Source organism: Tamandua tetradactyla, chromosome 8, assembly GCF_023851605.1.
Source record: "Tamandua tetradactyla isolate mTamTet1 chromosome 8, mTamTet1.pri, whole genome shotgun sequence".
Lineage (NCBI taxonomy): Eukaryota > Metazoa > Chordata > Mammalia > Pilosa > Myrmecophagidae > Tamandua > Tamandua tetradactyla.
In genome coordinates, this window is record NC_135334.1 from 13,785,527 (window position 1) to 13,798,936 (window position 13,410).

The window sequence follows — 13,410 nt, forward strand, 5'->3', positions numbered from 1 at the left end:
TAGCATTTGTCTTCACACTGTGAGATAAATTGTTAGGTGCTCTTTACTATAATTAGCTTTAAGGATTCTAATAAGGGGAAGCTGTATCAGGTATCAGGAGTAAAGGCAGATTGTATGGGTCCAGGACATTTGCACTGAAGAGCCCACTCAGGTGAGAGAAGATACTGTGGGAAGATCTGGGTTTCCCTCTAATATAAGACTTTTCTCTTGTCCCCATAGGTCTCTCACAGCAGAATGGCTTCAGGAAATGTCTCTTTAGTGACTCAATTCATACTTGTGGGATTAACAGACAACCCAGATCTCCAGCTTCCTCTATTCTTCCTGTTTCTAGCAATATATATTATCACTGTGCAGGGAAATTTGGGCTTGATAACTCTCATTGGACTGAATTCTCACCTTTATACCCCCATGTACTTCTTCCTCTTTAACTTATCCTTCATAGACCTCTGCTATTCTTCTGTTTTTACACCCAAAATGCTGATTGACTTCTTATCAAAGAGAAGTACTATCTCCTACCAGGGGTGCATGGCACAGCTCTATTTCTTCTGCTTTTTTTCCATCTCTGAGTGCTATGTGCTGACATCAATGGCCTATGATCGTTATGTGGCCATCTGTAATCCACTCTTGTATAACATTGCCATGTCCCCTAAATTGTGCTCCAACCTTATTTTTGGTTCATACCTGATGGCATTTTCTGGTGCTATGGCTCACACTGGATGTATGCTGAGACTGACCTTCTGTGATGCCAACACCATCAACCATTATTTCTGTGAGATTCTCCCTCTGTTCCAGCTCTCCTGCACGAGCACCTCTGTCAGTGAGCTGGTGGTTTTCATTGTGGTGGGCATCAATATCATTGTGACAAGTCTCACCATCTTTATCTCCTATGGTTTCATTCTCTGTAGCATCTTCCCCATCAATTCCACTGAAGGCAGATCCAAAACCTTCAGAATCTGTAGTTCCCACTTACTGGCTGTTTCACTGTTCTTTGGATCAGGTGCATTTGTGTATTTCCAGCCATCTTCTGCTGGGTATAAGAATGAGGAAAAACTCTCTTCTGTCTTTTACACTAATGTTGTTCCCATGATGAACCCCTTAGTCTACAGCTTGAGGAACAAAGATGTAAAACTTGCACTGAGAAAAACTTTGAGTAGAAAAATGCTTCGATCTTAAATAGGATCTCCTGTACAAATTGGTTCAAGGAGATTCAGTGTGTTTAATTGCAATATATTTGATGACAGTTTTCTTATCCTGTTTCTTTATTGTATTTGTGAAGAAACTTGAGATTTCTCTCAATAATTTATTTCCACTTTTATTAGCGTAGGTATTCTTTTCCTCATCATTTGCACAATTTCTTCCCCTTCTTACTTCTTTTCCTGCTTGAGAATAAATGAAGGAAGGAATTTATTAAATCTCTATTTTCACTGTCTCTTTAATCTTTATTTTTTCTCTGTTGAAATATTATGAATGGTACTGCAATAATTAATAAAGTAATGCTAGTGTGACATTTTGTCATTGGAGGAGGTGAGGATACTGTTGTATTGGGCTATTCGAAGTATAAATCAAACAATATTCCTCCACTTTTGTCTTTCTATCCTAAACTAAGCTGGACTATGTCTCCTGCCAATGCAAGTGCATTTAAATAGATAGAAGTTTCCATAAAGATTATCAATAACAACTCCCTTTTGCAGACATAATATTGTGCATGTTGCCTCCTTCCTAAGAGTTTTTATAATTTACACCTGAACAGAAGCAAAACAGATGTTCAGGGCGGGCTACCATGGCTCAGCAGGCAAGAATGCTTGCCTGTCATGCCAGAGGACCCGGGTTCGATTCCCGGTGCCTGCCCATGTAAAATAAAAATAAAAACAAACAGACAAACAGATGTTCAATATATTCATTACTGGGATAAATAAAGTTAAACCAAGAAATATAGATGCTTTATTTAAAATCATACAGAAACTCAATGAAAAAGTTGAGTAAATTCTAAGTTCCTGAATTCAAAATTATTTTTCTTTCTGGAATATATTGCTTTTATTTTATTTAACTATTCTTATTTCAGTAGACATGACATAGAGAAGACATTTCTATTTTGAAATTGACTATATTTGTTCCAGGAGGTTACATGAATTTCTCTAAATAGGTTTTTCTCTTTTTGTGGTGGAAAACCATCTGATGATTCCTTTTCTGGGAAAGAGGAGGTTTGTAGTGTTAATATAGTTTGGAGTTGAGTGGTTCAAATACAAAATTTACTTTTTCAAATAAAAAAAGCGAATTTTCTATATTAGCCGACACTTTTATTTCAGAGACTAGGGGATGGAAGAGGAAGGAGATCAGCTATACGTCTTTTGGCTCAGATCCAAGAGCCACCTGGTTAATAATGGAAGGTGCTTGGGGTGGAGATGGTCAGTAAGGATTTAGAAATCGCATTTCACCCTGAATTTGTGACTGGTGCAGCAGTGTGTTGTCATTATTCTACAATGTCCATAAAGCAGTGAGAAAACATACAATTCACAATGATTATACCTCATCAGCAGTATTTTGTTCAGCCCATGTCTTCTTCATGTCCTCCCTCAATTTATCGATTTTGTTTTTGAAGAGGTTTTCCATTTCTGTTCGTATATTCAGCATTAGTTGTCTCAGCTCCTGTATCTCATTTGAACTATTGGTTTGTTCCTTTGACTGGGCCATATTTTCAATTTTTTGAGTGTGATCCATTATCTTCTGCTGGCGTCTGGGCATTTAGTCAGATTTCCCTGGGTGCTGGACCCAACAATTTGGAAGATTTTTCTGTGAAATCTCTGGGATCTGTTTTTCTTATCCTGCCCAGTTGGTGGCGCTTGTGGCACATGTTTGTCTGTGGGTCCCACCAGTAAAAGGTACTGTGGGTCCTTTAACTTTGGAAAACTCTCGCCGTCGGGGAGGTTCACCAGCCGAAGCGGCTTGGAAGAGTGCCAGCAGGCCGAGGATCCGAACGCGGGGAGGGTCGCTGGCAGCCGCAGCCCGGAAGAGCGCCCGTCCGAATTTCCTAGTCGGCCCGGGGCGCCAAGCGTGGCGGGAGGGCGCCAGCCGCTGCAGCCTGCCCGGGAGAGTACACCATTCCTGGGGAGTCACGTGTTTGGAAGGTCCCCCCCCCCCCGTCACCGTTCTCCGCGGCCTGGGGATTTCCGATCCAATTCTCTCAGTTGGTCTGGGGGACCGAGCGTGGTGTGGGCGCCAGCTGCCGCGGCTTGAGGGGACCACCTGTCCAATTCTCCCAGCCGGCCTGGGAAGGGGGAAGGGAGGAACTCCGGCCACTTGCCGTCCCACCCGGTGAAGCCCGCACCCCTAGGCGATCTCACCGGAGCGGGTTCTCTCAGCCAGTCAGCCGTTCCAGGATGGGGTACGCTGTCTTTTTGATCTCTGTCGTGGCTCTGGGAGCTGTTCTGTATCATTTCTACTCCCCTAGTAGCTGTTCTGGAGGAGAAACTAAGATCCGCACGTCTTACTAAGCCGCCATCTTCTCCGGAAGACTCATCAGCAGTATTTTGGGGAATGTAGAAAGAAGAGTTCTAGTCACATTTTTAGGGAATCAGATAGAAGGTGTATCATAATTTCAAGAGATAAATAGTCAGTGTTAAACAAACCAAAGTTAGAATTAAGAATGTAAAATGGTGAGAAAATGAAATGGCATGCCTCCTTCTGCCCTCTCTGTTTGTGGGATAATCTAGAAATGTCATGGAGGTCACAGGATTTCTCCATTTCTTGATAGTTTAGGTTATCCAATATTGAGAAAAAGTAAAGCTAACAAGGCTGGATGACCAAAATTATGCCTGTTTTTTGCTGGCTTCCATGTATTATCCCCTGTGCCGGTTTGAATTTGTGCACCCCCAAAAAAACCATGTCCTTTAATCCTCCTCAACTTCATTGGCTTTTTTGAAACAAAATATCTTTCCCTGGATGCCTTAGATTGGACATTTCTATAACCTTGCTTTAATTGGGACATTTTCATGGCCTTAGAACTGTAAACTTGCAACTTAATAAATTTCCCTTTTAAAAAACCATTCCATTTCTGGCATATCACATGCTGACAGCTAGCAAACTAGAACAATCCTATGGTGGATGTATAAGCACAGGAAATATGAATTCACTCAGAGGAAGGCAGAAGTTAAGCAAAGAGAGAAACCAGATGGAGTCAGAAAATAAGGTAGAGAACCATGTGTTGGAGGTACACATATGATTAAAGGAAACTCAGGTTGCCATCATGCTACAACCAGAATGCCACAGACTCCAGGAGAAAACATGGCTGTTTGACTAGCTTCCCAAATGATGAGACAATAAATTCTTATTGTATTGGCCAGCCTAGTATGTAGTATTTGTCATACCATATTTGCAGATCAAGACATGGTCTATCATGTGACAAGTCAAATGATTTCTAAGGTATCTATAATAATAAATATTTTATAATTTATCTGAGTCCATTCATGATTAAAAATTGTGAATTTTATCTTTTATTAGTTTGTATTTTGTTTTCTGGATATTTCCATTGCTAATTCCTTCTCTTTGGGTTTAAGTGCCCATTCATGCCCATTTCTTGACATCACTATCAACCTTTTTGATTTTCTCTTAAGTTCCATGTAATAAAAAGTTTGCCTAGACTGGAGTTTCTTTTTAATTTATTTTCCCCTTGCTGTTCCTTTTGGTAAAATTATACCTATTGATAAAAGTGTCTTTAGATAAGTAAATAAGTATGTGTGCTATTTGGGATCTTCTGCAGACATTGCAGAGGCACAATGCTGTGCTCCTAATCTGGACAGATATGGTGAGTTCTCTGTCCTCTGGGGTAGAGTTAACTTAACAGCCCTTTTGCCTCATGAGTGGCATGTTATGCAGTTACTGTCTCATCTTAGTGTATTTATTGATATTTCCAGTGGTTTTGATGAAATCCTTTTAATGTAAACTGTGCAAATAGTTCAAAGTATAATCGAATCCCCCAGTTTTGTCCTTTTGTTCTATTTTTCTCACCACTTCTATTTTGTTTTGTTATTCTGATTTTTCTTGTTTCCTTTTGAGAATGGCCAAACTGTAGCACATACTGTCTGCTGCTGACAGCCACGAACCTCGCAGTGTATTCAGTATTGAAGAGATCATTTGTTGCTCCACACTTTATTGCCAAAATAGCGTTAACAGAGGATGATTAGAGGAGGAATATCATGTATCTCAGGAGAAATGACATATCATGATATAGTAAGAGAAGAAAGTGGTTTGCATTATATCAAAATTGCATTCATTACTCTGTCCTTGCCATCTAATATTTTGCAAAAAGACATGTTTCTTTTTGTGAATTTTATTTGTCATTTAAAGAACAATACTGCATCTTAAGTAAGATGAAACATTTTAACCATTTCTACTATCAGTGAGGTTAATAATAAAAAGAGGTATAATTAATGAAAATAAACCAGGTTCACAGAAACATTCATTATTAGTCTTCCTCTTTTCTGTATGATGTTCATGCCATCATTTATTGACATAGACAGCTCTATGTTTTAGAGGTGTTGTAGGCTTACAGAACTGTCATGTGTAAAGTACAGGATTCCCATATACTATCCTATTATTAACACCTTGCATTGGTGTGAAACATTAGTTACAACTGATGAGAACAATTTTTATTATTGTACTATTAACTATAGTGAATGTTTTAACTTAGGGTATACTATGTTGTATGGTTACATGAATTTTAGCTTTTAAAATTTTATCCTCTTACCAAACGCACATTCTAAAATTTTCTCTTTTACCACCTGTTTCTCATCATCATTTGCTCCCAAAGTTTAGTCACCACTGAGGAAAATGGCCTGAAAGAATTATTAATGAAGTGTTTGTCAAAGGGTGATTTTAGAATTTTTGTTATTTCTTCTACATACATTAATTTGAATACTGATGATAATTTATACCTGTACTCTTATTGACTCTTATTTTCCTAAGAAACTTTATATCACTGCTTTCAAATTTTATTGCATAGAGTTCTGGAAAGAAGAGGTTTAACTTGTTAAAATAGACTAATGTTAATTTACTTCATATTAGTTAGGGTATATTTGTACCGTCTCCTTTTCTTCTTCATCAAATTATTGGGTTGTTCAACATTTTGTTAATTGCATTTTTAAATTATTAAGTGGATTTATAGTTCTTCCATTTCGTACGTTATTTCTGCTTTTATCTTTATTATTTAATTATTCATACTTTTATTTTTTGTTCTTTTTTAGTTTTTTACTTGCATATGTGATTCATATATTTAAAACTTTCATATTTGTAAGGCATTTATTGCTGATTTTTCTTACAATATTTTTTCATTGATATGCACCAGTTTGAAAGGATTATGTGCCCTAGAAAAGCCCTGTTTTAATCTTGATCCATCTCCTGGAGGTAGCCTTTCTTTTAATCCCCATCCAGCACTGTAGGTTGGACACCTGATTAGATTATCTCCATGGAGATGTGACATGCCCAATTGTGAGCATTAACCTTTAATTAGAGGGAGATGTGACGCTACCCATTCCAGTTGGGTCTTGATTAGTTTATTGGAATCCTTTAAAAGAGGAAATATTTTGGAAAAAGCTTCAGAGCCACAAGAACCACGCAGCCAGAGACCTTTGGAGATGAAGAAAGAAAACGCCTCTGGGGGAGCTTCATGAAGCAAGAAGCCTGGAGAGAAAGCTAGCAAATGTTGCCATGTTCACCATGTGCCTTTCCAGTTGAGAGGGAAACACTGAAAGTCTTCAGCCTTCTTGAATCAAGTTATCTTTACCTGGATGCCTTAGATTGGACATTTCTATAGAATTGCTTTAATTTGAACAATTTCATGGCCTTTGAACTGTAAATGTGCAACTTAATAAATTCCCCTTTTTAGAAGCTGTTCTGTTTCTAGTATATCATATTCTGACAGCTTGGATGGGCCACAGAGGCTCAACAGGCAGAGTTCTTGCCTACCATGCAAGAGACACAGGTTCGATTCCTGGTGTCTGCCCATGCAAAAATCACATATTCTGACAGCTAGTGAACTAGAGCAAGATAAATTCACATACCATCCAAACCATCCAAAGTGGACAATGGCTTTTAGTATAACCAAAGTTGCACATTCATCACACAATCAAGTTCAGAAACTTTTTATTACTCTAAAAAGAAAAACCTCATTTCCCTTAGTAGTCACCTATCAATCTCTCTACATCTAGCCCTTCATGACAACCAATCTAATTACATTATATTAATATAAGTAAATTATACAATATGTAGTTCTTTGCTTTTGGTTTCTTGCATAGCATAATGTTTTTAAAATTATTATTATTATTTTAATTTAAAAAGTTGTACATTTACAAAAAAGTCATGTAAAAACTACAGCATCTACAGCATTCCCATATACCCCTATATGGTTGACACTTTGTATCACTGTGGTACCTTTGTTACAAGATGACAGAATACTAAAATGTTATTAACTATAGTCCATGGTTTATATTAGAAAATATTTTCCCATCTATTCCACTCTATTATTAACACCTTATAATAGTGTCTTATGCTTGTTATAATTTATGAAGGAACATTTTTATATTTGTATTATCAACCACAGTCCATTATCCATCAGAGGGTTCATTGTGTTATTCAGTCCCATGTTTTATCTTCTAACTTTCCTTCTAGTAATATACTTGTAGTTAAAACTTCCCCTTTTATCCATATGATTATGCACAAGCCATTTCTATTTTCAATCAGCCTAAATAGAAACTGTGCACAAATTACACAGCACCTCCCCATTTTCTATTCTCATTCTATCCCCTATATTCTAGATGCTAACTCTTTTAGTGTGCTTATTATAATCAGTTCATATAAGTGAGATCATACAATACTGTATTATTAACTTCTTGAGGAATGTCAGACTGTCTTCCACAGCTGCTGCACCATGTTACTTTTCCACAAGCAATGAAGGAGTGTTTCTAGTTCTTTACATCTTCTCCAATACTTGTATTTTTCTGTTTTTTTTTAATAGTGGCCATTCAGTATGTATAAATGATATCTCATTGTGGTGTAGATTTGCATTTCCCTAATAGCCAGTGATGTTGCGCATCTTTTCATGTGCTTTTTAGCTGTTTGTATTCCTATATGGAAAATTGTCTATTCAAGTCTGTTGCCCATTTTTTAAATTGGTTTGTTTGTCTTTTGATTTTTGAATTGTAATATTTCTCCCTATATTCTGTATATCAAACTCTTCTTTTTCCCATAGGTTGTCTTTTCACTTTCTTAGCAAATTCTTTTGAAGAACAAACGTCTTTGTGCAGGTCCCATTCATCTATTTTTTCTTTCATTACTTGTGCTTCAAGTATAAAGGCTCATAAACCATTGCCAACTACAAAATCCTGAAGATGATTCCTTACATTTTCTTCTAGGAATTTTATAGTCCTGGTTATTATGTTTACATCTTTGATCAATTTTGAGTAAATTTTTGTATGTGGTAGAGACAGGGGTCCTCTTCTTTTTTATTTATTTGCACATAGATAGTCAGTTCTCCCAGCACTATTTGTTGAAGAGACTATTCTGTCCCAGTTGAGCAGACTTGGTAGTACTGTAAAATAACAGTTGACCATAGATGTGAGAGTTTATTTCTGAAGTCTCAATCTGATTCCATAGGTCAGTACATCTATGTCCTTTTGTTACCTCTATCTGCTTTTTTCTTGAGGAAAAATTCTGGAAGGAGGGTCACCCCAGAGGGGACTTTCCCAAGTCAGTATTTCCAGCCAAAACAGGGTCAAGGATCCATTAAAGGGGTGCAAACAAACCCCAAAGAGTCATGGGGAGAGGGTCAGAAACATGCCCTGACACTTTTTGACAATGCCTTGGAGCTGTACTTTTCTGGCCTGCCCAGCATATGGCATCCTTTAGCAACCATTCCCCACAGATCTAGGGAGGCAGTATACCTTTAAATTATATCACCTCTGCCTCTCTCTCGGGTGGGTTGAAAGAGTATCTCAGAGCCATAACCCAGCAATTTGAATTCACTAATCAAAGTTGTGGTCAGTGCTTGACCCTTCTCCCTACCCGCCTTGTTTTTATGGAAGAGGATTCTTGGGCTCCTTTTGTCCACAGCAGCTAGCCAGGCACTGGACTCTGAAGTGGCCCACATAGAGAGTAGGTAATGCATGCGAACAGAGCAAACACCTCACAGTTCTTTACCCAGTTTCTTAGTCTTTTTTTCCTGCTTTTCTCAGGATTCTGTGCTTTGTTCTTCTGGCCTCTGGAGCCCCAGAAAAGTTGTTTCAGAAGTTTTTGCAAGTTTACTAGGTATTTTGTAGAAGTGAATCTTGGAATTTCCTCCTCTGCCATCTCTCACAGAAATTCCCCCTGGCAATAACTTTTTTTTTTTAATTAATTAAAAAAATTAACTAACACAACATTTAGAAATCATTCCTTTCTACATATACAATCAGTAATTCTTAATATCATCACATAGATGCATATTCATCATTTCTTAGTACATTTGCATCAATTCAGAAAAAGAAATAGACAACAGAAAAAGAAATAAAACAATAATAGAGAGAAAAAATAAAAATAAAAAATAAAAAATAAAAAAATAAAATAAAATAAAAACTATACCTCAGATGCAGCTTCATTCAGTGTTTTAACGTAATTACATTACAATTAGGTATTAAATCAAAGGGAGTAAATGTGAAGTATATGAAGAAATTCAAAGGGAAAGAATATAGACTATCTGTTCCACTAGTCCATCACATCTGTAAATTTCCTCTCCAAAATATTTTGTTAACAAAAATTAAATGATTTTTGTGTAAAGTTCAAGTAAGGCTATGAAAATTTAATAGTAGAAAACCTGTGAAACTACACAAATATTCATTAACTCAATATTAACATTAGTAATTCTGCTCATAGAAATTTTTCTTCAACAATGAAGACTGTCACTAAAATTGAACTATACAGCATGTATACCCAGATCACTTATCATGATTTGGGCAAATAGGACTAAATAAATTATTTAAAAACTTAATTATCTGATATTGCTGGGCTAGGTTATTTTGAACTAAATACCTATGATAAAAAATTTAAACTGTTGAGTAAAATATTCTATCAATATCTTACTTAATAACCTGGGGACCTTGGTGGAGAGTACATTGAATTTTGCATTATTTGTTAAAATATGTTTTGTGAAATTTTCAATGTCTGTTATGTTGATGGTAAAATATAAAATTCAATGTTTTCATCATATACCATATTAATGTAAAATTTTCAAAACACAAGAATATGCCTCTCATACTTAATTTTATTTCATTCTATGCAATTATTTAATTTTTATTGCGTTAGATATCCAAATAAAATATCTTTGTAATATTAATGAAAATTTGTACCTCCTTCTGGAACACAATTTTTATATCAGGTTTTGTGAATTAAAAAGTTATTGCCAAAATGCAAATCAAAACCACAATGAGATATCATCTCACACCCACCAGAATGGCCATTATCAACAAAACAGAAAATGACAAGTGCTGGATAGGATGTGGAGAAAGAGGCACACTTATCCACTGTTGGTGGGAATGTCAAATGGTGCAACCACTGTGGAAGGCAGTTTGGCGGTTCCTCAAAAAGCTGAATATAGAATTTCCATACGACCCAGCAATACCATTGCTAGGTATCTACTCAGAGGACTTAAGGGCAAAGACACAAATGGACATTTGCACACCAATGTTTATAGCAGCATTATTTACAATTGTAAAGAGATGGAAACAGCCAAAATGTCCATCAACAGACGAGTGGCTAAACAAACTGTGGTATATACATATGGTGAAATATTATGCAGCTTTAAGACAGAATAAACTTATGAAGCATGTAACAACATGGATGGACCTAGAGAACATTATGCTGAGTGAGACTAGCCAAAAACTGAAGGACAGATTCTGTATGGTCCCACTGATGTGAACCGACATTAGAGAATAATCTTGGAATATGTCATTGGTAACAGAGACCATCAGGAGATAGAAATAGGGTAAGATAATGGGTAATTAGAGCTGAAGGGATACGGACTGTGCAACAGGACTGGATACAAAAACTCAGAAATGGACAGCACAATAGTACCTAATTGTAATGTAATTATGTTAAAACACTGAATGAAGCTGCATCTGAGCTATAGTTTTTTTTGTTTTTTTTTATGTATTTTTTGTTAAAAAAATATTTTGGAGAGGAAATTTACAGATGTGATGAACTAGTGGAACAGATTTCAATTACAAGCAAAACCACCAATTAGTCCTTAGAGACTCAATTATTAGTCCTCTTGATTTGGATCAAGTGCATTTGCATATTTCCAACCATCTTCTGCAAGATCTATTAATGACGGAAAAATCTCTTCTGTCTTTTACACCAATGTGGTTCCAATGATGAACCCTTTAGTCTACAGCTTGAGGAACAAAGATGTTAAACTTGCCCTTAGAAAGACCCTGAGTAGGAGAAAGTTTTAATTAGAAATGAGATGTCCTGTGCATGTAGTTTCAGAAGTAGGGTCACTGTGTTTATTTATAATGTATTTCTTTTCTGCTTTCTTATCCTGCTTCTTTCTTAACATTTTAAAGGAAATTTGAGTTTTTGTTTAATAATTTACCTTTACTTTTCTTTTTCTTTTTTGTTTTTTTTTGTATGCTGTATGACAGGGTCACATTTCATTATTTTTCCATGTGAGTATCCTGTTATTGCAGCATCATTTGTTGAATTTTTGTTTGGTTTCTGTTTGTTTATGCTTGTTTATTTGTTTTTTGGGAAGTGCCTGGTCCAGGAATTTTAGATGAAAGTGTTTAGCCATTGCTTTACTTATCAGTGAAGCTTATCATTAGAAAAAATAGGTGTATATTATTACTAATAAAATATGTTCCTAGAAACATTTGTGAATTAACTCTGTCTCAAGAAAACAGTAAATGTCTTCAGGGTACAGGTTATAATTCCTTTATTTCTGCAATGCTTTTCTTACTCTATATATTTAGAATTGCATACCCTCTGAGTGGAAAAGAAATAATTGCTGAATTGGGTGTATTCTTTCAATAACAAGAACAAAATGGTATTATTGTAAGTAATATTTAATAAAATATAATAACAAAAATAACTACAACAATAATACAGACAGAGGTAATTATGAAGTTTAAAAATTTTTGCTGTCAGTATGTCACCAATATAATACCCTGTATAATTTGTGTTTTAAATTTATTCTTAACTTTTTAGTTACAAAAGTTTTGCGTGAATGGTATATAGAATTCCTCTGTGCTCTTTCCTTAGATTTCTTCTGTAACCACAGTACTGTTATCAAACTCAGAAAATTAATGCTTCTTAATATGCATGCCTAATTCCAATATCACCATTGCTCCTATGGTGGTCTCCCACCCGCTATTTTTGATCCATTAGGCAATCCAAGATCACATATATTATTCAGTTGTGATGCCCTTAAAATTTTCCCTAATTTAGAACAGTGTCTCAGTCTTCTCTGTCTTGTGTGACACTCAATCTTTTTTGTAACATTTTATTATTTTACAAACTATTCCTCGGTTTTGATTTGTCTTAAGCGTACTCATAATGCAGCTTATGCATTTTTGGCAAGAAAATCTGAGAAGTGATGTTGTGCCTTTCTTTGTTCATATATTTTTCATCACTGAGAATAACTTTTATCCCTTGGTTAAGGTAAATTAGGCTTCTCCACTGTAAAATTTTTATTTTTACCTTTGTAATTTAAATTATTTGGGGGGCTATATATTTAGGCTATTTCTTATATTCCCCTTGTTCTCACTAATTTTAGTATCCATTCATAATTCAAACCTGAAATAATTATTACCCTCAGATGTTTGTCAAATGATGATGTTTCTCATCATTTCTTCTGCATGCATTAAACAGTGTAAGGGAAACTTGCCCTTCTCTCCTGTTTGTCCTCTCTCTATATATCTTTCATTCACTTAAAAATATAGGTATGGATTCATGGATAATTATTTTATATTATTAGTAATAATGCATTACCATCACAATTTTTTTCCTTTTTTTTACATAGACAGGCACCAGGAAATGAACCCAGGAAATTTCACATTTAGCCACCGTGAACCTCTTCAATATGGCCTATGTCCTTTCAGTGTGCCTTCGAACTTCTTTTTTTTTTTGTATTCTGTATGGCAGCAGTCACATTTCATTCATTTTCCATGTGACTATCCCATTATGGCAGCACATTTGTTGAAATTTTGTTGTTTTTTCCTTTGTTTGTTTTGCTTGGTTGTTTGTTTTTGGGAAGTGCATGGACCAGGAATCAAACCCAGGTATCCTGCATGGCAGGTGAGAATTCTACCTCTGAATTACCCGTGCACCCCTGCCTTCTAACTTCTTGACTTTCTTATTTTCTGGCATTTCTTCAAGTTCTCCCGGTTT

General features: G+C 35.9%; 1 protein-coding gene across 1 annotated transcript; it reads left to right on the forward strand.

Annotated features, from left to right (window-relative positions):
* The first annotated feature begins 225 nt into the window (after positions 1-225).
* Positions 226-1,173, forward strand: LOC143643197 (olfactory receptor 8B3-like). Its single transcript, XM_077111955.1, has one exon. The coding sequence runs from the start codon at positions 235-237 to the stop codon at positions 1,171-1,173; it is 939 nt and encodes a 312-aa protein (XP_076968070.1). The 5' UTR covers positions 226-234.
* The last annotated feature ends 12,237 nt before the right edge of the window (positions 1,174-13,410 follow it).

What these genes read in the sequence shown, in the direction of transcription:
- LOC143643197 (XM_077111955.1), top strand. Translation starts at nt 235, where the DNA reads ATGGCTTCAGGAAATGTCTCTTTAGTGACTCAATTCATACTTGTGGGA.